General features: G+C 39.8%; 3 protein-coding genes across 4 annotated transcripts in view; 2 read left to right on the top strand and 1 right to left on the bottom strand.

Moving 5' to 3' along the window:
- The window catches only part of LOC145525653 (olfactory receptor 51I2-like), a 550,369-nt gene that overhangs the window by 39,553 nt on the left and 485,465 nt on the right, over positions 1–25,351 (bottom strand). The gene's annotated exons all lie outside the window — the stretch shown is intronic.
- Positions 8,368–9,312, top strand: LOC145526832 (olfactory receptor OR51C1-like). The gene has a single exon (XM_081543444.1). The coding sequence runs from the start codon at positions 8,368–8,370 to the stop codon at positions 9,310–9,312; it is 945 nt and encodes a 314-aa protein (XP_081399570.1).
- LOC145526845 (olfactory receptor OR51C1-like) lies at positions 22,043–22,993 on the top strand. Its single transcript, XM_081543513.1, has one exon. The coding sequence runs from the start codon at positions 22,043–22,045 to the stop codon at positions 22,991–22,993; it is 951 nt and encodes a 316-aa protein (XP_081399639.1).

Here is a 25,351-nt window from a genome sequence, read left to right as displayed (position 1 = left end):
ACAGCATATTATAAAACAGAGACATTACTTTGTCAGCAAAGGTCCATCTAGTCAAGCTATGATTTTTCCAGTAGTCACGTATGGATGCGAGAGTTGGGCCATAAAGCACTGAAGAATTGATGCTTTTGAACTGTGGTGTTAGAGAAGACTCTTGAGAGTCCCTTGGACTGCAAGGAGATCCAACCAGTCCATCCTAAAGGAAATCAGTCCTGAATATTCATTGAAAGGACTGATGTTGAAGCTGAAACTCCAATACTTTGGCCACCTGATGTGAAGAACTGACTCATTTGAAAAGACCCTGATGCTGGGAAAGATTGAGGGCAGGAGGAGAAGGGGACGACAGAGGATGAGATGGTTGGATAGCATCACCGCCTTGATGGACATGAGTTTGAGGAAGCTCTGGGAGTTTGACATGAGTTGGACATGAGTTTGAGTAACCTCTGGCAAGCCTGGTGTGCTGCAGTCCATGGGGTTGCAAAGAGTCGGACACGACTGAGCGACTGAACGGAACTGAGAGACTAACACAACATTGTAAAGCAACTATACTACCCCCCCAAAAATTCTAAAAATAGAAGAAATGCAGAATATCAGATGTACTGAATAAAATACATGCATTTTTGTAAGATGCCTAAGAAACTCATTGACATTCACATTTGAGAAGCACTGATGTAGATCACATAGGTACTGGAACAATCTAGCCCCATACAATCAAGGTGGGCTAACAAAATATAATTGCTAAAATGAGATTTTAGGAAATGAAGATTTTCCTATGCGGAGTTAGGGATGAAGGCAGGAGAGTAGAGGGTAGGAGGAGATAATAGAAGGTTAAAGAAATGCTGCAGACACAGGCCACAGCTGTGGTGTTTTATCCTATAGGCAGATTGAGCACAATATTAGGAAATCATGAAGCAGGAGAACTAAGATACAAATTGCAGACAAAACAAAATCAAAACAAATTTTTTTAAAAACTCACAATACTCCACTGTCATTAATTTATCCTCAAGTTTGAAATCAGAACATCTAGGGGAAAAAAGATATTTTAATACAAACAAATTTTATGTCAATACAAAATAAAATCTTTTTTTTCTGCTAGCATTTGAGGGAGAATTTGGGATAAATAAACACCTTAATATTACCTTGGAGAACAGAATGAGACAAGGCTCAGAGGAGGGAAAAAAAAGCATGTCATTTTCAGGAACTTGAAGATGTGTTCAGGAGGGCTGAAGCAGAAAGAGTAGAAAGACAGCATTTCAGGATAGAACTCTAGCTGGGTAAGTGTGTCCAGAGAAAGTATTTGAACTGGTCAAATCCTGGGACAGGTCAATTAGACACGACACTCTCTGAAGGAACACTGATCATTTTCCCCACTGTCTGTGTACCCACTGCTTATCATTCCTGGGCTGATGAATAATTTAAAGCCCTTGGGCTAGTGCTGAGAAAGCCTGAGGTTCTGCCGTGTAGCCTGTCCTGCAGCCCTGCTCATGGACTAGCACCGTTCTAATTGGAATGCTTAGCATAGGCAGCAGGATTTTCATATTTATATCCCTATAACAGCCTGGGCATCTCTGTTTGCTTTTATATCTTGGAAACTTATTTGAATTGTGCAATTTTTTCCCACTCAGTTTCAAATATTTCCTGCCAAACTTATCCAGGGCTTTAAAAAAGTCTCCCCCATCTGCTGAAGTGCTTTCTGGGGGAAGACAATGCTTTTACTAATGCAGAAAATATCCAAAAATGGCAACATATCTTATCAGGTTCTTGAGGAACTGCTGGAAACAAACATATCTTTTCAGACTTTCCTGGGTGTCTCGCTGTTCACTGAACCCAGGGCAGGCAAGGCGCAAGTGGGGAAGCTGGAAAAGATGCAAGGAACTGTAGGTTTATTCTCTGCTGGTTGGCACAGCAGCAAGGCAGTAGCAGCAGCCATGCTGTACTCTCCCATGGTTGACCCAGTGGACACAGCCTACGCAACTCAACTACAAGAGCTTTTCAGGTTGTGCTGATATAGGTCATTGCATGTGTGCAATGCTATAAATGATCTCAGTTGTTACATAATCATGTATTTACTAAAGGTGGAGGGAGAGTGAGAGGCCATGGAGCAAGAGAGACTGACCACTGCCATCTTGACAAATTGCTCTTTCCTTAAACTGGGGATCTAGAATCTTGCGACAGAAGGGGAAAAAAGTTAAATAGGATCAGTAAGGTCTCTGCTCTGCAATAATTCTAGTGGTATAGTTACCTCATCCTCTTCTTCCATATAGCAGACCTTTGCAAGGCAATGTTCTCTTAGTATAGTTTTCTATGCCAAGAAGCATGTTTAATTAATTATTGGACTTGAAACTCACCAACCTTCTCAGTTTACCACATATTGTCAGAGACTGTAGTAAACGGACAAAGATTGAAAGCTGCTTATGTGTCCACAGTTTTGACAGAGACTGTCTGTTAAACATGGTTAGTATCTCCATCACGGGGATAAATACACTAGTGTCAGTTTCAGGCCAGTCAACAGAATAGCCTATTGATTCTGTAAGCTGGCAAGGGACACACCAGGGACATAAAGTTTTGTCATCATCTTTAGCTGTTTCCTTTAAAAAAAAGAATAGGCTTTACTCTTTAGAGAAGTTTTAGGTTCACAGCAATTTGAGGGGAAAGTGCAGAGATTTCCCATCTATTTCTTGCCCCTACAATGTGTATGCTCTCCATCCGTTAACAGCAGTGACCCGCCCCCCCCACCCCACAGCAGAGTGTTTCATTGGTTGCAACTGATAAACTTACATTAATGAATACATCATTATCACCCAAAGTCCATAGTTTATATCAGGGTTTACGGTTGGTGTTGTGCAGTCTGTGGTTATGGACAAATTATAATGACATGTATCCAACATTATAGTATCATACAGAATATTATCACTGCCCTAAAAATCCTCAGTGTTCCACGTATGAATTCCTCCCTCCCCCCAAATTCTGTTTATCACTGATCTTTTTATTATCTCCAATAGTTTGCCTTTTCCAGAAAGTCATATATCGCCATTATGACTGACTTCTAATAGGTTTCCTTCATGTTTTTCCATGACTTAGCAGCTAATTCCTTTTTAGCACTACAAATAATCCATTTTTTTGATATATCAGTTTATCCAGTCACGTACTGATGGGCATCTTAGTTGTTTCCAAATTTTGTCAATTATGAGTAAAACTTCTGTAAACCTCCATGTGTGATCTTTGGTTTACAGACATAGGATTTTGACTCTTTTGGGTATATAGTAAGGAGTATAGCTGCTTGGTTTTATGATATGAGTACGTTCAATTTTGTAAGAAACCACCAAACTGTCTTCTAAAGGGGCAATACCACTTTGCATTTCTATCAGCAGTGAATGGGAGTTATTGTTGCTCCAAATCCTCAACAGAATTTGATATCAGTTTTGGAAGTTTTGCATTTTAACAGGTATGTAGTGGTATTTTATTACTATCTTAATTTCACTTCCTTGATGACTTATGATGTGGAGTATGTTTTCATATGCTCGTTAGTTGAGTTGGTGTCTTGTAAGTTGTACAGAGGTAAAATTGCTTTTCAATGAGAACTACAATCATAATCCATCTTCAGGATTATCTTTTGGGGAAAAAAAAGAGAAGTTAGTCTGAAAAGAAACTGCTCTCCACAGTCAGTTGTTTGGGGCATAAAGGGTTAGCAGGACACAGCTGTGTGGAGTTCCCTCCTAGGAATTGTTTTTCTTCTGAGTAAACAGCTCTCACCTGGCAGATCCTGGGCTCCTTATAAAATCTTTCTCTCTCACGTCTGAGAGTTCAGTCATTCCAGAAAAGTCCCTATGAGTTCTCCTGAAAGAAGAGAGCTTCTTTGGAGATGGCTTAAGGGGGCAGGGCTGATGAGGAAGTATTTCCCTAGCCTTAGGACAGAGACCTTTCTGCTTGTAAGTTTGGGAGATGTAGATAATTGTCTCTTTTAAAGACTCTCTGCTAACGCCTGGGCTGACTTTCAAAGGATCAAACCTCCCTTTCCAGACCCAGAAAGTCTTTGCTTGAGGTCAGTGTTTCAGTGCAGCGAAGTCTTTTCTGAATACATCAGGGACTGTATAAATCTTCATATAGTTTGTAAAGCCAACTGTTCATAGGAAACTGGTGAACTCAGTAGTATGTATTAAAGAGGTTTGTATATTATATACATATCCATTTGTTGTTGTGTAGTCACTAAGTTTAACTATTTTTGTGACCCCATAGACCCCAGAGACTATAGCTCCAGGCTCCTCTGTTCATGGGATTTCCCAAGAAAAAAAACTGGAGTGGGTTGTCATTTCCTTCTCCAAGGGATCGTCCCAACCCAGGGACTGAACCCACATCTCCTGCATTGTAGGCAGGTTCTTTACCACTGAGCCACCAGGGAAGACCCCCATAAATATCAATATATTATATCAATTTAAAACAGTTGTTGTATTGTTCAAAATAGTTATGAAAATATCTACTGCAGTCATGAGCATGTAATTCATTCATTCCACATTTTTAAGATGTTTTAAAAATAAGTGAAGAGAACAGAGTTCAATTCTTAGATTTGCCACATGGATAAAAGTGAGAAAGTAACATGACTTTGCTGAGCATTTGTTTTGTAATCTTAGCCTCAATGTTCTCATCTGTGAAAAAGCTAGTAATATCCGATGCATGTTGTGACAGTAATAGATGTGAAGCTTTGTAATGGGGCAATCTATTTACAGGTTCTTGGTGGTCTGTTTACAGGATGTTTAAGTCAAAGTCCTTAAAGAATTCCCCATGGGGAAAAAAAAGAGACATTTAAATGTATCTTTCCAAGAATAGTTATTTGCTAGTTGCTCATAGTTTTGGTACAAGAACACGCAAGAGTAGTTTAAGAATCAGAATTTTAAAAAGGGAAAGATATTCCTGCTCATGCATTTTAGTTAACAGTTATCTGAATTAGAATAGCCCTTACTATGTTTCCCTTTGATTTTATCAGTTGAAAAAAGATACCATAAGAAGCTTACAGAAGAGTGGAAAGAACGATTTAGAAAAAGAGATAAACCGTTTGGCCTGTAGGAGGCATTGAAATATTATCACTATTGTTAAGGAGAAGACTAGCTTGGACATTTGGCTAATCCGTTGAAGTCTCATAATTTATTTCCTATAGTAAAAAGAGCATTAACCCAAGAGCCTGCTTCTGCTATGGAACCAAACATGGGTCTGCTTGCCTTTGTGCAGTAAAGCTCATCTACTGATTGTGGTGAAGAAAAGTGCAGCATTTAGTGCAGAGCAACAAGCAAGGAGTTCAAGACAGCTCGTGCTCAAAAGACTCAAACTCATGGATCACCTGGGTTTCAGAAAAGCATTTTTAAAGGCAAGATGAGGGAGAGGTGTCCCGGGGCCTGTAAACAGCTTGTGCACAGTTCTCTGATTGGATGATGATGAGCCAACAGGGTATTGTCACAGGTTGTTAACGTTATCAGTCCTGAGATTCCAGTAGGTCTGGGGCAACTTGCTCCTGGTCATCAAGTAGTTAATTCGTTCCACTTGGTGGGGGTTTAGCATCTATACAAAAAAAACAAAGAAAGAAAGAAAGAAAAGAAAATCCTCAGGTAATGTGCATTAGATGATATGACCCTAATGGCAGAAAGCAAAGAGGAACTAAAAAGCCTCTTGATGAAGGTGAAAGAGTACAGTGAAAAAGCTGGCTTAAAAAACAACATTCAAAAACTGAAATCATGGCATCCGGTCCCATCACTTCACAGCAAATAATGGGGAAAAATGAAAGCAGTGACAGACTTTATTTTCTTGGGCTCCAAAATCACTGCGGACAGTGACTGTAGTCATGAAATTAAACAAACCACCACCACTAACAAAAAAAATGCTTGCTCTTTGGAACAAAAGCTATGACAAACCTAGATAGCATGTTAAAAATCAGAGACATCACTTTGCCAACAAAGGTCCATATAGTCAAAGCTATGGTTTTTCCAGTAGTCATGTATGGATGTGAGAGTTGGACCATAAAGTAGGCTGAATGCAGAAGAATTGATGCTTTCGAATTACAGTTCTGGAAAAGACTCAAGAATCCATTGGACAGCAAGGAGATAAAACCATTCAATCCTGAAGGATCCCAACCCTGAATATTCATTGGAAGGACTGAAACTGAAGCTCCAATCTTTTGGTCACCTGATGGGAAGAGCCAACTTATTGGAAAAGACCCTGATGCTGGGAAAGATTGAGGGCAGGAGAAGGAGGTGACAGAGGATGAGATGGTTGGATGGCATCATTGACTCAACGGATATGCGTTTGAGCAAATTCCAGGAGATAGTGAAGGACCGGGAAGCCTTTGTGTCCACAGGGTCACAAAGAATTGGATACGACTGAGCGACTAAACAACAACAAAATGACCAGAAAAATTTGTTTTTATCATCAGATCTAAATTTGAGCAAAGTTCAAGTATTAAAGATAAACACCAGATTAATAAGAAAATTGTTAGTTTATCTCTTATATTACTATATACCAGTATGTTTACATGAACTTTACTTCTCATTCGAAGGGCTCTATATCAGGAACCACAAATTGCCTGATATTAAGTGTCTAGGGTCTATCAGTATTATCAGATGTAATTCAACTCAATTATTCAATAGATACTCTTACACATTATTTTTCCTAGCTCTGAGATCAAAGGTCTGAGAAAAACTGATGAAGTCTTTGCATTTTCCTGGGGTTCATTTACACCTTACTAGCCCTGCCTTTGCAGTCTCAATATAAGTTGCTACTGTCTTTTCCTTAAATACTGCTATTCCCCAAGGCCTTTTTTTCAGGCCTCCTTCTGCTTAGATTTTATTTTTCTAAGATATTTTTCACTATTCCTTTGACTTCAACCCAGGTGTCAGTTTAACTCTCAATCCGTATTGTCAGGGCAGGAATACTTTGTTCAGAATGCAGAGGTAAGTACATATTCTAATTCCTGCAAGGCAAAGTGAGGCCTTTCTTGCAGCTGAGATCCAAGGGCTAACTCAAAATCCATGAATTTTAATTTTTTGTGCATTTCCTCTTAATTTAAAAATTTTCCAGTCATTTTTTTAGTAAGTCCTCCAAAGGCTGCCTATATTGAACATTTTTCTCTCTTCTTCTCAAATGCTCTCTTCATCACAAGTTCTATAACCAGTTATTCCCACTGAAGTTGAAGCCACTTCTTGCTCATTTGGGCTGCAAAAAACTCATTAAATTAACTTACATAGAGATATTTGTTTTTCCCAAATCATGCATCAGCCACGTTGGAGTGCTAGGTCTGATTATAATTCTGTTCCTGCCACATTTTCATTTTGTCAGTTATTTATTAATACATATTTGTTGAAGGAACACATTCATGGATGAGAGAGGATATACACATACTTTAAAAACCAAGCATTCTTTCCACAGATAAAAACAGGGTATCAGAAAACTTAGGACACACTTAGAGGAACTTCTTTGATCCTAGAGATTTATTGATCTGAGTTGAGTACATGTTCATATCCTCAAATGGAGAAGATGGTTCAGAGTCATCATCCACCATCCTAACGGAGATGCATCCTGTCTTAATGAGGCTTTCTGAGGGTCCACAGCCCTACCTTCAAACCCCTCAATTCATTTTCAATATCTCTTTTTTAAAATGGAATATTAAGAATCACACTTAGATAATTTTGCTCCAATTATTATCTGCTTGCAATGACTTCATTTGTTCTTGTTAAGGTTAACTTAAGCCCTATTTCTTTAGGGAGAATTTTCCTTAAACATTATCAGGTTCACAGTTACAACTTGAATAAATGCTTTACCAACTATATACACTGTAGTCTATTTGTACAGATTGAATGACTTTTCTTAGTATTTCATTTTTATCATTACCTCTTGCATATTTTATTCTGTAAAATATTTCATAGTATCTTAACTATACTGTTTTCATTGGATATGCAAAAACTCTTGGAAAGTGAGAAGAGAAGAAGTAGGAAGAATTGCCTTTGTGTTGTCTTAGATTTGTGTAAAAATGCTCTATCTGCCCATGACCATAGAATCATAGATGTGGGAAATATCTTACCATTACCTAATCTAATCTCCTCTTACATCCGTGTACATAGATAAATACTGAAGCCTAGAGGTAACAAGTGGGACTCTGGTAAAACTCAGCTGCTCTGGATTTAGTCCTCTGTTTCTTCCCCTAAGTCAACCAAGATCAACTCTAAACCTAATAAGAGTAAATTATAATGCACTTACACTTAAGAATAAGACACAGTTCATTAGTGATACTAAATTGTCTGATATGTGGAAAGCATGAGATCATTTTTCTTCCCTGTTTTTGCAGGACTTGCTCCTTTCTCCCAGTGAAATTTGCCTCCTTTACTCATCATGCCATCCTTTAATCAGAGCATTTTCTGCTCTACAGTCTTCTTTCTTACTGGCATCCCTGGTTTTGAAACCTACCATGCCTGCATCTTCATCCCATTCTGTTGTCTCTATGTCATTGCTATCTCAGGGAATGGCATGATCTTGTTCATCATCATCAGTGAGTCAAGCCTTCATGGACCCATGTACTATTTCCTCTCCATGCTATCCTTCACGGACCTAGGACTATGCCTTTCCACACTGGTCACCATGGTGGGTATTTTCTGGTTCAATGCCCGAGAAATCAGCTTTGATGCCTGCATTGGCCAAATGTTCTTCATCCATGGTTTCACATTCATGGAGTCTTCGGTACTCCTTGCAATGGCCTTTGACCGCTACATTGCCATCTGTAACCCACTGAGATATGCCACAATCTTAACCAATTCAAGGATCATCAAAGTGGGCTTTGCAATTGTTATTAGGGGGACAACAGCTCTGGTTCCTTTACTCCTGCTCCTTAAGCGTCTGTCCTTCTGTGGAAGTCATGTTCTGCACCATTCATATTGCTTCCATCCTGATGTGATGAAGCTTTCATGCACAGACATCAAAATCAACAGTGCATTTGGTCTGGCCATTGTCATCTCTACCGCTGCCTTGGACTCTATCTTGATCCTCCTTTCCTATGTCCTGATCATTCACTCTGTGCTCAGCATTGCCTCCCCAGAGGAGCGGAAAAAGGCCTTTGGAACATGTGTATCCCACATAAGTGCCGTTGCCATCTTCTACATCCCCATGATCAGCTTGTCACTTGTGCATAGATTTGGGAAGCATGCCCCTGCCCTTGTACATACTCTCATTGCCAACATTTATCTGCTCATCCCTCCTGTAATGAATCCCATAATCTACAGTGTGAAGACAAAGCAAATTCAGAAGGCCATGGTCAAAATGGTTCTTTCTAAAATAATTTAGAGCCATTTCCAGTGTATTCTTTCATTATGTTGTCTTCTCTGACTGATGTTTGATCATTCCCTAATGTAAGTTACCAGGAAGCAACAGTTAGAACTGGACATGGAACAACAGACTGGTTCCAAATAGGAAAAGGAGTACGTCAAGGCTGTATATTGTCACCCTGCTTATTTAACTTATATGCAGAGTACATCATGAGAAACGCTGGGCTGGAAGAAACACAAGCTGGAATCAAGACTGCCGGGAGAAATATCAATAACCTCAGATATGCGGATGACACCACCCTTATGGCAGAAAGTGAAGAAGAACTAAAGAGCCTCTTGATGAAGGTGAAAGAGGAGAGTGAAAAAGTTGGCTTAAAGCTCAACGTTCAGAAAACTAAGATCATGGCATCTGGTCCCATCACTTCATGGGAAATGGATGGGGAAACAGTGGAAACAGTGTCAGACTTTATTTTTTTGGGCTCCAAAATCACTGCTGATGGTGATTGCAGCCATGAAATTCAAAGATGCTTACTCCTTGGAAGGAAGGTTATGGCCAACCTAGATAGCATATTTAAAAGCAGAGACATTACTTTGCCAACAAAAGTACGTCTAGTCAAGGCTATGGTTTTTCCAGTGGTCATGTATGGATGTGAGAGTTGGACGGTGAAGAAAGCTGAGCGCCACAGAATTGATGCTTTTGAACTGTGGTGTTGGAGAAGACTCTTGAGAGTCCCTTGGACTGCAAGGAGATCCAATCAATCCATCCTAAAAGAGATCAATCTTGGGTGTTCATTGGAAGGTCTGATGTTGAAGCTGAAACTCCAATACTTTGGGCACCTCATGCGAAGGGTTGACTCATTGGAAAAGACCCTAATGCTGGGTAGGATTGGGGGCAGGAGGAGAAAGGGACAACAGAGGATGAGATGGTTGGATGGCATCACCGACTCGATGGACATGGGTTTGGGTAGACTCCGGGAGTTGGTGATGGACAGAGAGGCCTGGCGTGCTGCAGTTCATGTGGTTGCAAAGAGTCGGACATGACTGAGCGACTGAACTGAACTAAGTTACCATGATACATTAAAATATGTTTATATATGCTTTAATCTTCTAATGATCCAGTAACTTACTATATGGAGAGTTCTATATAAACTATATAAACTGAATTCTTTGAGAACAGGATGCATGTCTTGTGTATATGTAAGCCTCTTACAAGACTGCACCTGGCACGGAATAGGATCATGCTTAAAATATGTCTGTAAAGGACAAATTAAACCATGAGTAAGTGAAGTGAAGTTGCTCAATCATGTCCGACTCTTTGCAACGCTGTGGACTGTAGCCTGCCAGGCTCCTCCATCCATGGGATTTTCCAGGGAAGAGTACTCGAGTGGGTTGCCATTTCCTTCTCTAGGGGATCTTCCCGACCCAGGGATCGAACCCAGGTCTCCCCTACTGCAGGGGACTCTTTACCATCTGAGCCACCAGGGAAGCCCCAGTTTAAACCATGAATTGGAGTCAAAACAGTCTCAGCACCTCTAGTGTATGTAGCTATCAAGGAAAGTCTGATGTAATTTTGATCAGTAGCAAAGTCTAATTTTCAGCAATTCTCAGTTATTGAAAATGCTTACTATTCCCCCAAATAGAGGATCATGAATAAGCACAATAAACAAGAGGAAATGTGAATTAAAATGGTACTTTTCTAATTCTTAAAAGAGTTATTCAGACCCTTTGGTAAATTTTTTTAACATTTTAAGTATCTAATGTCTAGTGATTCATCTTCTAAATATATATCTAATGGGGGGAAGTGGGCAAGAATGTTATTATATGTTGAGATTCAACACATTGTTATATGTTGTAATTTATATGATAATTTAGAAACTGAACATATCTGAAAAATAAAACATGAACTATCATGAAAAAAGATAGATAATGATATAGATAAATATATATATTAAGAGAACATATTAAAATATAGTGTACTTATCACTGTTTTGTATATATTTCATTTGAATATACACAAGTGTACCTATACATACACAGAGCACACTTGTTATAAAGGTATGGAAAGATATGTTCCAAATGTCAAAGTTAGTTATTTTTTCATAATTGAATATTGGTTTAGTTATACTTTTTCTTTATTTTCCTGTACTTTAAAAATGTTCAATAATGAGGTTTTTGTTGTTGCTATTTTCTAACTACAGATAGCAAAATGATCAACTTCCATTTAACAGCTTTCTAAAAACACAATTTGTTTGTTCTTCACTTTCCACTGGCTCTTTGTTACCAAGGGTCTTCATAGTCTGTCTTCATACTGCACACTGGATACATTTAGAATATGACATCCACTTTCCATTTCCATGGGATTCCCTGGTGACTCAGAGGGTAAAGCATCTGCCCGCAATGTGGAAGACCCGGGTTCGATCCCTGGGTCGGGAAGATTCCCTGGAGAAGGAAATGGCAGCCCACTCCAGTACTCTTGCCTAGAAAATTCCATGGATGGAGGAGCCTGGTGGGCTACAGTCCATGGGGTCACAAAGAGTCGGACACGACTGAGCGACTTCACTTGTTGTTTCCATTTCCATTGCATCCCTCACTGCTCTCAGTGTGGTCCAGTATGGGGGCATCACGAACACTTGAAATTCTTTTATTAAGTGCAGTTTCCTCAACTCCCCTCCTCCCCCACAGAAGTACTTAGACATTCCTCCGATGGAGCACAAGAATTTGCATTTTAACAAGCTACCTATAGGATATCACGTATATTACAGTAACACTTTTATAAGAGGTTTTCACATCTGAATAACACCATGATTAATCCTAACCCTTAGCTATAGTCTTTAATCATTTTTCTCTCTCTGACTGAAACATCCACCTGCTCTCTTGGATTTTTTAAATTTTAAAATATATTTTCATTTTATTATTTTTTCCTGGTATTGCTGTTTTGTCCCTTTCTTTCAGGTGGCATTAAAAAAATCTTTTTGTTACAGCTAGTTAGGCCTCTCTTCCCTGATTGATTTGAAACTGTTCATTTCTTTCTTCCGGTTTTACAGAGAAGTAATTGACATACAGCACTGTGTAAGGTTAATGTTTACATCTTAATAATTTAGCATACATACACCACAAAATGATTACCACAGTAAGTCTGGTGAACAATAACACCTCATATAGATACAACAATAAAGAAATTTAAAAAAAAGTTTCCCTTGTGATGAGAACTCAGAATTATTCTCTTAACAACTTCATAGATAACACTCAGAAGTGTTAATTATATATATATCATATTGTACATTACATCCCTAGTACTTTTTATCATCTAACTGGAAGCTTATATTTTTGATTGCATTCATCCAATCCCCATGTCTGGTGACCCCAAAATGCTTTCTTTTTCTATGAGAGTGTTTGTTTTTGAAGTAGAATTGATCTATAACACTATGTTAGTTCCTGCTGCACAGCATAGTGATTTGATATTTCCATAAAATCACCATGATAAGTCTAGTTATCTGTAAGTTATCTGTCACCATACGAAGATATTATATAATTATTGGCTATATTCCCCACTGATGCTGAAGCTCCACTACTTTGGCCACCTGATGTGAAGAGCCAACTCTTTGGAAAAGACCCTGATTCTGGGAAAGATTGAAGGCAGGAAGAGAAGGGGACAACAGAGGACGAGATGGTTGGATGGCATCACTGACTCAATGCACATGAGTTTGAGCAAGCTCTGGGTGATAGTTGAAGGACAGAGAAGCCTGGTGTGCTGCAATTCATGCAGAGTAAGACACGACTGAACCACTGAAAAACAACATATTCCCCACAGTGTATATTTCATACCTGTGACTCATCTGTCTTATATCTGAAATCTCCCTCACCAATTTCTTAATCTCCCTCTTCTATTTCTCTACTCCCCTGACCCTCAAACCCCCTCCCTCTGGCAATTACCTATTTGTTCTCTGTATTTATGAATCAGTTTTGTTTCATTATGTTTGTTCATTTTTAAAATTTTCTAGATTTCACATGTAAATGAAATTATATTGTATTTTTATCTGACTTATTTCACTTAGCATAATATGTTTTGTGTCCATTCAACTGTCTGACTATACACCTCTAAACTGAAATAATATTTTAACCAGTTGTTTCTTATGCATGATACTCTGTGCACATCACTGTACCAGATAATAAGAGGATTCATAGTTGGTGATCTCTTTCTATAGGAAGAACATGTAGTAAAGGGAAAATCATTAACCCAGGAAACTCTTAGGCCTATATCTTGTTCCTAAGTATATACCATTTAACAGAAGAGACCAAACACATATTCAAGTATAAGCAATAAAAGCAGAAATATCATGATTCAAATTTCATGGATGCTCAGTGAAAGTATTGAAAATGGAGAATTTAAAGATAGAGAACCATATTTTTCATTGTATTTTAAAATAAACGTGTTAAAGAAAGTTCCCATGAAATTAACATACATTGTAGCAAGAAAGATGACTCAAGGTGTGTGAATTATATATGATTTTGTATAGTATATTCATGTGTGTTGTGTTAGTAGCTCAGTCATGTCTGACTCTTCAACCCCATGGACTGTAGCCCGCTACGTTCCTCAGTCCATGGAATTCTCCAGGCAAGAATGGGTAACCATTCCCTTCTCCAGGGGATCTTCCTGACCCAGGGATCGAACCCATATCTCTTGCATTGCAGGCAGATTCTTTACCATCTGAGCCACGAGGAAAGCCCATAGTCATATGTAAAGTAACACAATTCATTTTAAAGTATACAAATTTTTTTTCTTTTTAAAGTGACACAATTCACAGAAAATTTCCTTAGGATAGTCTTTCTTTTTTCTTACAGGAAATACTTTTCTGTTAGCTATCCAGTGTCATCAACTAGAGAGAGGTCTACACATTTTTATAGCTTTTGTATTTATTTATAGACCTTATGAAACAATGCTTTTTTGAGATTATCTGAGCATGCTAAAAATAATTGCCTGGTTAATCTGATGCAAAATTTGGAAGAGTAAGTGATCAAGTATTCTGCTGAGACCTTATAAGCTAATTGAGGGTCTGTTTGAAAATGTTTTCTAAATTGACATTTCTGTATAACTGAGAGATTGTGGCCTAGAGGAAAAATGTTATGTTCTTATTATTCAGATTGATACTGCACCAAGCAGGGAACTGCAGTATATTATTGAGCCTCAAATAAGATGCCTGAAATTTTCAGTTACTTCACAAGGATGTATAAAAATGTGTTCCTCTAGGAAAGGAGAAAGATTTGACTGCATACCAAGCAATTTCTATTACGTTATTCAGATACAAATGCTTTCGAATGCCTGCAAGGTCTGCAACAGGGATCCTGCCTCCCTGTTTAGGTTCACTTGCCACTTGCTGTCCCACCTGCATCCAGGGCTCCAAGCGTGCTGAATATGCTATTAGTCACTTTTCTTTTTCCTGTACTCTGTTCTTCCTTGTCACCCGACAAACTTGGTGCTGACCCTCCTGCAGGATAAATATATGTCTTTTGATACCTTCACAATAAATATGCCCAGTTGTCATCATGTTTATGGCTATTTCTTCACTGGACTTTCAGCATCGAGAGGAAAATGACTCGATTCTATTCCCTGCATTAACAGCGCAAAACCCTGGCATGTGATACATACTTAACGTGCTTTATAAAGAATTAATGACATTTTAAAGAAAAATAAATGGAAAGTTTTGTTAGAAACGTACAAAAGTCACAGGAGATACTGGAGGCTGATATATTTACCAGCTGGGTGTGGGGTAGTGTGGGGTCAAGGGTGAGACTATACATAGAGCAAGTGGTTTGTTTTGGATTTTTTCCTCACAAATTTACTTTCAACAAACATTTACTGGGATACAAATTCAAGGAACGATCATACCAGTCCCTGCATAGAAATGACTAAAATAAGTTTGATGAAGTAGATAGGGAAGGCAGCCCTGAGGGAGAATGAACACTTGGGAAGCTTCATACTCTGGGGCCATAAAAATGTCCACTAGGATTTTTCTGACGGAGAGATTTCATACACTCTACATCTTAGCACCTTATATATGCCACCAATGCCTGAGTAGTAAACCTCCTCTCCTCCTGAGGCCCCTTCCAGGCGAACAGATCAGGGAAGAATTTACCTCCATACTGTGTAAGTAGAATTGCTATGTTCAGAGAAAAAGATGAGATTTTACCCACATTGTCTTCTTTAAGAACGAGGAAGATTTTATTAACTGCAAAAAGGACTCTTGGTGTCCAAGGAAATTTGTATTTCTGAGGACATAATATTCTAACTGGGGGGGGTCCATTGGTCTTTGGACCATATGTCTTGCTGCTTAGAATGATTTGTAAGCATGTTCTTGCAATTGTGAGTTTTCCGGTCAGTTGTACCACATTTCAAAACCATGTGCAAGGCCAGCTGGCACTATTACTACCATTCACCACTCATCCTCATCCTCATTTACCATTATTGAATGTCTCCCAAGGGCTAGTTATTAAATGTTTACAAATGTTATTTTATTTAATCCTTAAAACTTAATGCTTTGATAAGCTACCCATTTCTCAGGAGAAGAAACTAATCTTCAATGTTCACTTGGAGAACCTCACCTAGTTGTTGGTAGGGCCAGCATCTGAACCTAGGCTTGCCTGACCCAGCAACCATATTAGTATCTTTCTGTAATTAAAGGAGAGAGAGAAGTCAAGGTATTCCAGTCCAGAACTTGCAGCATACTCTGACAGTAAGACTGGAATATTATCTTCTTGTAAGGAGAAAATTATTATCAACAAATGGAAGGAAGTATACAAAAGTTTACCCTACAGTATTAGGACAGAGTCTTCCATTGAAAAATCTAATATGCATGTGTGTGCATGCACGCACGCACACACACACACTCGTTTTGTGGGAATGAAGGAGAGTTCAGTGAGATTTGTCAGTTTACAACTCTTGGATTTCATTTATATCAAGAAGCATGGATTTTCTTCCTGCACTGGACATCACAGTACAAAGTAATGGGAATATAATGATGAATAAGCAAAAATCCACCTTCCAGTAGATAATTTTTGTAGGAGAGACATATTTTCAAATAACTCACAATGGAGTAACCACAATTCTAGGTGCTGAAATACAAAAGGATGTGACTCTAGAGGAAATTTTTTCTTCTGACTTGGCTTGGAGAAAGTGACGTCATCAAATATTTTCTAATGTTAACTATTTAATGTTAAATGTAAACAAATGAAATGAATTTACAAATGGTTCACTGCAGCAAGTAATGGGTCTAAAGTATGTCAGCTAGTTAAAAAAGAGAAGAGGTGGTCCATCAGTTAAACAAAACAGTACAAAAAACTTGAGGGTATTTTGGTGAAGTAGAAAAAGCCTAGGTTAACTATATTAAAAGGCTCCTGGGGCAGCAAAGAGGCTTGGTGGCAAAGTAGACTGGGGAGATCCTTGACTGCTATAAAAAAGAGATAAAGAGATTTGACCTCATTTGAAAGCAATGAAGAACTCTGTATGAGGAGTGACATGGAGGTGTATTTTTGATAAATCGTTTTGGCATCAATATGGAGAATGTCTGGAAACTCAGGGCAAAGAAATTACGAGAATATTGCTAAATTCTGGAAAAATTGATGAGAGTGTTATGTAAAGTGATGGTGATGGATCTGGAAAATAAGGATAGTCAATCAAAGAATACTGAAGAAGGTGTACCTATGGAAGTTTGGAGATTAGATGGCCAGGGCAACTTGGTAGACAGAATTCTTAAAGGATCTTCAATATTCCTGCCTCTTACACACTAGGTCAGTACAAAACACTTCCTTTGATTTTGAGTGGAGCTATGAATGTGGTGGGACACCACTTAGGGAGCTTACAGATATTGATAAAGTCTACAATTACTTGACTTCATCAAAAGCAAGATTGTGCTGAGTGAGCAAAGCTTAATCGTGTATGACTTTATAAGAGAGAGCATCAGAGAGATTCTTCTGCTGGATTAGAAGAGGCAAGATGTCATATTGTGAGAAGTCCACCTGGTTGAGACTGAGAGCAGTCTCTGGGAGTTAAGAGCAATCCCAGTCTCCAGTAATCATTTTAGTCACTCAGTCGTGTCCGACTCTTTGCAACCCCATGGACTGCAGCACACCAAGCCTCCCTATCCATCACCAACTCCAGGAGCTTGCTCAAACTCATGTCCATCACGTCGGTGATGCCATCCAACCATCTCATCCTCTGTCATCCCCTTCTCCTCCTGCCTTCAATCTTTCCCAGCATCAGGGTCTTTTCTAAGGAGTGAGTTCTTTGCATCAGGTGGCCAAAGTATTGGAATTTCAGCTTCAGCATCAGTCCTTCCAATAAATATTCAGGGCTGATTTCCAGCCAGCGGGAAAATGGAGACCTGAACACTACATCACAAGCAACTCACTTCTGCCTATAACTTGAATGAGTCTGGAAAAGGACACTGAGCTCCAGATGAGAAGACAGGGCTGACTGAAACCTCAAAAAGGAACCACACTTCAACTATAGGCATGAACCATTAAAGAGGTGGAAACCTTTAAAGAGAGGTGAAGGCAGACAAATATTCAATAAGTGGTTCATGAAGAGAGGGAGAAACTGCACAGTGAGACAAGGTTATTAAGAAACCATTTCTTTTTCTTTATTTCTTCCCTTTCTCCCTTCCATCCTCCCTCCCGGTCTTCTGCCCTCTCTTTTTAAAAAAATTTTCAACAAATTGTTTGGGTTGAGGAAGAACTTGGAATATTTACAAAATGTGGTAATCAAAATGAAAGAGAATGAGACTTTTAAAAAAGAAAGAGGGAAAATTGTTAGAATTATTTCACAATACAAAAATAGTTCTATATATTGACTTTTTCATTCAGTTCAGTTCAGTTCAGTTCAGTCACTCAGTTGTGTCTGACTCTTGGTGACCCCATGAACCACAGCACACCAGGCCTCCCTGTCCATCACCAACTCCCTGAGTCCACCCAAACCCATGTCCATAGAGTCAGTGACGCCATCCAACCATCTCATCCTCTGTCATCCCCTTCTCCTCCTGCCCTCAATCTTTCCCAGCATCGGGGTCTTTTCAAATGAGTCAGCTCTTTGCATCAGGTGGCCAAAGTATTGGAGTTTCAGGTTCAACATCAGTCCTTCCAATGAACATCCAGGACAGATCTCCTTTAGGATAAACTGGTTAGATCTCCTTGCAGTCCAAGGGACTCTCAAGAGTCTTCTCCAACACCACAGTTGAAAAGCATCAATTCTTAGGCACTCAGCTTTCTTTATAGTCCAACTCTCACATCCATACATGACTACTGAAAAAACCATAACTTTGACTAGATGGGTATTTGTTGGCAAAGTGATGTCTCTGCTTTTTAATATGCAGTCTAGGTTGGTCATAGCTTTTCTTAAGGAGTAAGTGTCTTTTAATTTCATGGCTGCAGTCACCATCAGCAGTGATTTTGGAGCCCCCAAAAACAAAGTCTCTCACTGTTTCCATTGTTTCTCCATCTATTTGCCAATAAGTGATGGGACCGGATGCATGATCTTAGTTTTCTGAATGTTGAGTTTTAAGCCAACTTTTTCACTCTCCTCTTTCACTTTCACTAAGAGGCTCTTTAGTTCTTCTTTGCTTTCTGCCATAAGGGTGGCGTCATCTGCGTATCTGAGGTTATTGATATTTCTCCCGGCAGTCTTGATTCCAGCTTGTGTTTTTTCCAGCCCAGCATTTCTCATGATGTACTCTGCATATAAGTTAAATAAGCAGGGTGACAATATACAGCCTTGATGTACTCCTTTCCCTATTTGGAACCAGTCTGGTGTTCCATGTCCAGTTCTAACTGTCACTTCTTGACCTGCATATGGATTTCTCAGGAGGCAGGTGAGGTGGTCTGGTGTTCCCATCTCTTTCAGAATTTTCCACAGTTTGTTGTGATACATGCAGCGAAAGGCTTTGGGGTAATCAATAAAACAGAAGTTGATGTTTTTCTGGAATTTTCTTGCTTTTTTGATGATCCAATGGATGTTGGCAATTTGATCTCTGGTTCCTCTGCCTTTTCTAAATCCAGCTTGAACATCTGGAAGTTCATGGTTCCCATACTGTTGAAGCCTAGCTTGGAGAATTTTGAGCATTGCTTTGCTAGCATGTGAGATGAGTGCAATTGTGCGGTAGTTTGAGCATTCTTTAGCATTGCCTTTCTTTGGGATTGGAATGAAAACTGACCTTCTCCAGTCCTGTGGCCACTGCTGATGTTTCCAAATTCTCTGGCATATTGAGTACAGCACTTTCACAGCATCATCTTTTAGGATTTGAAATAGCTCAACTGGAATTCTATCACCTCCACTAGCTTTGTTCATAGTGATGCTTCCTACGGTCCACTTGACTTTGCATTCCAGGATGTCTGGCTCTATCTAGGTGAGTGATCACACCATCGTGGTTATTTGGGTCATGAAGATCTTTTTTGTATAGTTCTTCTGTGTATTCTTGCCACCTCTTCTTAATATCTTCTGCTTCTGTTAGGTCCATACCATTTCTGTTCTTTATTGAGCCCATCTTTGCATTCAATGTTCCCTTGATATCTCTAATTTTCTTAAAGAGATCTCTAGCCTTTCCCATTCCATTGTTTTCCTCTATTTCTTTTCAGTGTTCACTTAAGAAGGCTTTTTTTTTTTTTAATCTCTCCTTGCTATTCATTGGAACTCTGCATTCAAATGGGTATATCTTTCCTTTTCTCCTTTGCCTTTAGCTGCTCTTCTTTATGAAGGTATGACCAAAATGAAATCCCTATGATTATAAAGTTGAAATGACAAATAGATTCAAGGGATTGGTTTTGATATACAGAGTGCCTGAAGAACTATGGACAGATGTTCCTTACATTGTATAAGAGGCAGTGATCAAAACCATCCTCAAGAAAAAGAAATGCAAAAAAGCAAAATAGTTGTCTGAGGAGGGCTTACAAATTATTGAGAAAAGAACAGAAGAAAATAGCAAAGGAGAAAGGGGTAGATAAACCCAAGTGAAAGCAGAGTTCCAGAGAATAGCAAGAAGAGATAAGAAAGCCTTCTTAAGTGAACACTGAAAAGAAATAGAGGAAAATTATAGAATGGGAATTACTAGAGATGTCTTCAAGAAAATTGGAGACACTAAGGGAACATCTCATCAAAGATGAGCACAATTAATAACTAAAATCACAAGGACCTAACAGAAGCAGGAGAGATTAAGCAGAACTGGCAAGAATACACAGAAGAACTAAACAAAAAAGTTCTAATGACCCAGATCATAACTACAGTGTGGTCACTTATCTAGAGCCAGACATCCTGTAGTGTGAAGTCAAGTGGGCCTTAGGAAGCATTACTATGAACAAAGCTACTGGAGGTGATGCAATTCCAGCTGAGCTATTTCAAATCTGAAAAGATGATGCTGTGAAAGTGCTCCACTCAATATGCCAGAAAATTTGGGAAACTCAGCAATGGCCTGGAAAAGGTCTGGAAAAGGCCAGTTTTCGCTCCAGTTCCAAAGAAAGGCAGTGTCAAAGACTGTTCAAACTACCATACAATTTCACTCATCTCACATACTAGCAAGGTAATGCTCAAAATCCTTCAAGCTAGGCTTCAAAGTTGGTGAACTGAGAAATTTCAGATGTACAAGCTGGATTTAGAAAAGGCAGAGGAACCAGAGATCAAATTGCCAATGCCCTTTGGATCATAGGGAAAAAAAGGAATTTCAGAAAACAACTACTTCTGCTTCATTGACAATGCTAAAGCTTTTGACTCTGTGGCTAACAATAAACTGTGGAAAATTCTTAAAGAGGTGGGAACACCAGACCACCTGACCTGCCTCCTGAGAAATTTGAATGCAGGACAAGAAGCAACAGTTAGAACCACACATGGAACAATAGACTGGTTCAAAATTGGGAAAGGAGTACGTCAAGGCTGTATATTTTCACCCTGCTTATTTAACTTATATGCAGAGTACATCATCGAAATGCTGGGCTGGATAAGTCACATGCTAGAATCAAGACTGCCATGAGAAATATCAACAGTCTCAGATATGCATATGATACCACTCTAATGGCAGAAAGTAAAGAGGAACTAAGAGCTTCCTGATGAAGGTGAAAGAGGAGAGTGAAAAAACTGGCTTAAAATTCAGCATTCAAAAAACCAAGTTCATGGCATCTGGTTCCAGCACTTCATGGCAAATAGATGGGTAAAAATGGAAACATGGGCAATCTTGCTTTCTCTGGCACCAAAATCACTGTGGACAGTGACTGAAGCCACAAAATTAAAAGATGCTTGCTCCTTGGAAGAAAAGCTATGACAAACCTAGACAGTGTATGAAAAAGCAGCAAGGAGGTTAAACCAGTCAATCCTAAAGGAAATCAACCCTGAATATTCTTTGGAAGCTCTGATGCTGAAGCTCCAATACTTTGGCCACCTGATGCAAATAGCCAACTCATTGGAAATAACCCTGATGCTGGGTAAGATTGAAGGCAGGATGAGAAGGTGGTGACAGAAAAGGAGATGGTTGGATGGCATCATCGACTCAATGGACTTGAGTTTGAGCAAACTCTGGGAGATAGTAAAGGAGAGGGAATCCTGGTGTGCTGCAGTCCATGACATTGCAGTGTTGGACATGACTGAGCAGCTGAACAACAACTGTCTTTTATAAATGTTTACTTGGTGAAATAATTTTATGAATGCATAGTAAGTGAATGAATATAATTTATCATTGCAGAACACTCAGATTAAGATACTTCAGCTTGAGTTCAACATGTCAACTTTCAAAAATACCACATCCTCTTCTGTCGTTTTCTTTCTGACTGGTGTTCCTGGGCTGGAAGCCTTCCACACCTGGATCTCCATTCCCTTCTGCTTTCTCTATGCAACTGCTCTCTCAGGAAACAGCCTGGTTCTCTTTGCCATCATCACTCAGCCCAGCCTCCACGAGCCCATGTATTATTTCCTCTCCATGCTGTCCACCACTGACCTTGGCTTGTCAATATCCACTCTGGTCACCATGTTGGGTATCTTCTGGTTCAATGCCAGAGAGATCAGCTTTAATGCCTGCTTGTCACAGATGTTTTTCATTCAACTTTTCACTGTCATGGAATCTTCAGTGTTGTTGGCCATGGCCTTTGATCGATTTGTGGCTATCTCTAATCCTCTTAGATACGCCAGTATCTTAACTGATCTTAAAATAGCACAGATTGGAGTGGCAATCGTCACCAGAGGAACCCTAATACTGACTCCTATGGTGGTGCTTCTTAAGCGCTTGTCCTACTGCCGCAGCCACGTGCTCCACCACTCCTACTGCTTCCACCCTGATGTGATGAAGCTCTCGTGCACAGACACCAGGATCAACAGTGCAGTTGGTCTGACAGCCCTGATTACCACTGCTGGGGTGGACTCGATCTTCATTATCCTGTCTTATCTTTTGATTATCAAGACTGTCCTCAGCATCGCATCCTCAGAAGAGAGGAAGAAAGCCCTTAGCACATGCATCTCTCATATTGGTGCTGTTGCTGTATTCTATATTCCATTGATCAGCCTGTCTTTTGTTCACAGATTTGGGAAATGGGCCCCACCATATGTACATACACTGATTGCAAATGCCTACCTGTTGATCCCCCCTGTAATGAACCCCATCATCTACAGTGTGAAGACCAAACAGATACGCAGAGCTGTGCTAAAAGTTCTCCATACCACTGCAACAAAGAACTAGATGTGTTTCTCAAATTTTTTCTAGTCCTGGGCATCATAAGAAATGAAAGTCACTCAGTCGTGTCTGACTGTTCGTGGTCCCATGAACTGTAGCCCGCAAGGCTCCTCTGTCTATGGAATTCTCCGGGCCAGAATACTGGAGTGGGTAGCCATTCCCTTCTCAAGGGGATCTTTCTGACCCAGGAATCGAACTGGGGTCTCCTGCATTGCAGGCGGATTCTTTACCAGCTGAGCTACCCTGACCTTTAATATGATAGCTCTTATCATCATCCATACATTTTTTACTGCTTTGTTAGTCATTTAAAATTTTTTGTCAAATATTCTTACCTTCACTTGGCTCTTCAGGCAAGATTTATAACACAATCATCCTGGGAAAATAACTTTCCTCAGATCACCTCCAAATTGTACAGTTTATTCAGAAGTACTGATGTCATACATGATGCTTAATAAATTTTTTGTTGGTTAGCAAACATCATCTAGAAATAAAGCAATTTTCTTTATAGTCCCAAGTTTATCAGGAACCAAATGCATACACAGTTTAATTTGGTTGGATTAATGTTGCTATATTTGAATTCTCTTGTCAAGAAGACTTGAAGTAGGTGGGCTAGTTTTGCTCTAGATAGGAAAATGGAAATCACACCAGCAGTTAACACTGGAGTTATTTAATCCAAGGAACTGGATACACAGGATTAGAGAGCTGCAATGGCACAAAGGTAATACAGAGATAATAACTGCAAGATGTCACTTCTGCTTTTAAGTCTCTAAGCAAAAAGAAGAGTTTGCGGTTATGAAAACCTAGAGGCCTGGCGGAGGGTCTCGTCAGAGCTGACTCTCAGACCTGTACTGAGAGGGCGCTGCCCTGCTGGGTTAGCACCTCAGAAGTTCACAGGACAGACCACAGGGGCCAAAACCCAAACCTCTGTGGATGGGCACTTTGTAGGTGGAGCTTTTGCACCAGGAGCCCAGAAGAGGACCTCTCAGAGAACTGGGACTCAGATCCCTGGAAAGGAGCCCACTGATATTGGTGCTAGGAGTGTGGAAATACTTGAAATTGGAAAGCAGATCTGATACTAGCCAGCAAAGAACTACTGCTGCCCAAGCATTGGCAGGAACAGCAAGGAAACAATGGAGATACTTGTCCTTCCAGTATAGCAGGGAACCCAGCTGTCAGACAATGATCATGGTTATTTATATTCTATCTTCTTAGCAGCTTCAGAGCATAGAGAATGGTAGTTCGTAGAGCTGAGATACAATATCTTCATATACAGCACAGTGCAGTAATGTACATGTAACAGAATTAAGTTTGATGGGACCATTACAGGAGTTTCCTTAGTTGCTCTAACCTGGACTGTTGATAATAACATCAGTATCCAGTAGCTATAGGTAGACAAGTGCTTCCATACTTCACCAAACATTTCTACATACAATCTTCTGCAATGCTGCTAATTGAACATTTCCAGGAAACATGGAATGTGAACTATTCTTTCGATTAAATGGGCCTAACTGACATATGCAGATCATTCTAGACAACAGAGGCAGAATGCATATTCTTCTCAAGCACAGGAGGAAATTCTACTAGGATAGGTCATGTTAGGTCATAAAATAAGTCTCAACAAAATTACCTGTCAGTCCTGCCAGGGATTCTAAGGATTTCACACACATCTTGTTTCCTCTTGGTGGTGGGACAATTCTTTAGAATGTATGTCTTCTCTCCACCCTGCATAGCCAGGTTGACTGCTGCTAGATTCCCATTTGCTTTCCCTATAGTGTGCTGTTAGTTTAACTTCATGTGCTTTCTTTTGATTCTGCCTAGTCCAGCTATTTCTCTGTGTGTGCTCACTGGCCATCTGTAAAAGCTTGCATTCTCCACCTGTGGGGACACACACTGTGAACTGTCTATGGAGGGCATATAGTAAGGCATGTGAGATTGGGGAGGGCCCAAGTCAGATGGGGGGCTGAAGTGAGGCGTCCCCAGTGGCTTTTGGGCCGGCTTCCTAGTAGAGTCTGCAAAGTGGTTAATAGCATCTGAATACCCTCTGTGAGTTTCAATCCCTGACTGCTGTGATCCCAGCTCTCCATATCCCTGAGTCATGCAAATCACCTTAGTATTCTGGGGAGTGCGGAGCAGTTGAAAAAGACATAGGCCTCTTTTGAAGCATCCTTTACTGATGGGGGAGGTGCCCCTTCACTACCCTCTCATTTTCCCCCATGGAAGAGGCACTCATATCTCAGTGGAGTTATGCTGCCTTCAGGTAGCATGATGCAGGTAAAATGAATCTGTCTTTTTCTTCCTCGGTGGATCTATTCCTGGATGTTTTTGCTGAGACTTCTTCCCAGAACTCCCAGACTCCCACAAAGG

The sequence above is a fragment of the Giraffa tippelskirchi genome, chromosome 11 (genome assembly GCF_054371585.1).
Source record: "Giraffa tippelskirchi isolate mGirTip1 chromosome 11, T2T-mGirTip1v1.2.pri, whole genome shotgun sequence".
NCBI lineage: Eukaryota > Metazoa > Chordata > Mammalia > Artiodactyla > Giraffidae > Giraffa > Giraffa tippelskirchi.
The sequence above is the reverse complement of the archived record's forward strand: the minus strand, read 5'-3'. Positions and strand labels throughout refer to the sequence as shown.

Bases quoted from the DNA above. Each gene is read 5' to 3' on its own strand.
- LOC145526832 (XM_081543444.1), top strand. From the start codon at position 8,368: ATGCCATCCTTTAATCAGAGCATTTTCTGCTCTACAGTCTTCTTTCTT.
- LOC145526845 (XM_081543513.1), top strand. From the start codon at position 22,043: ATGTCAACTTTCAAAAATACCACATCCTCTTCTGTCGTTTTCTTTCTG.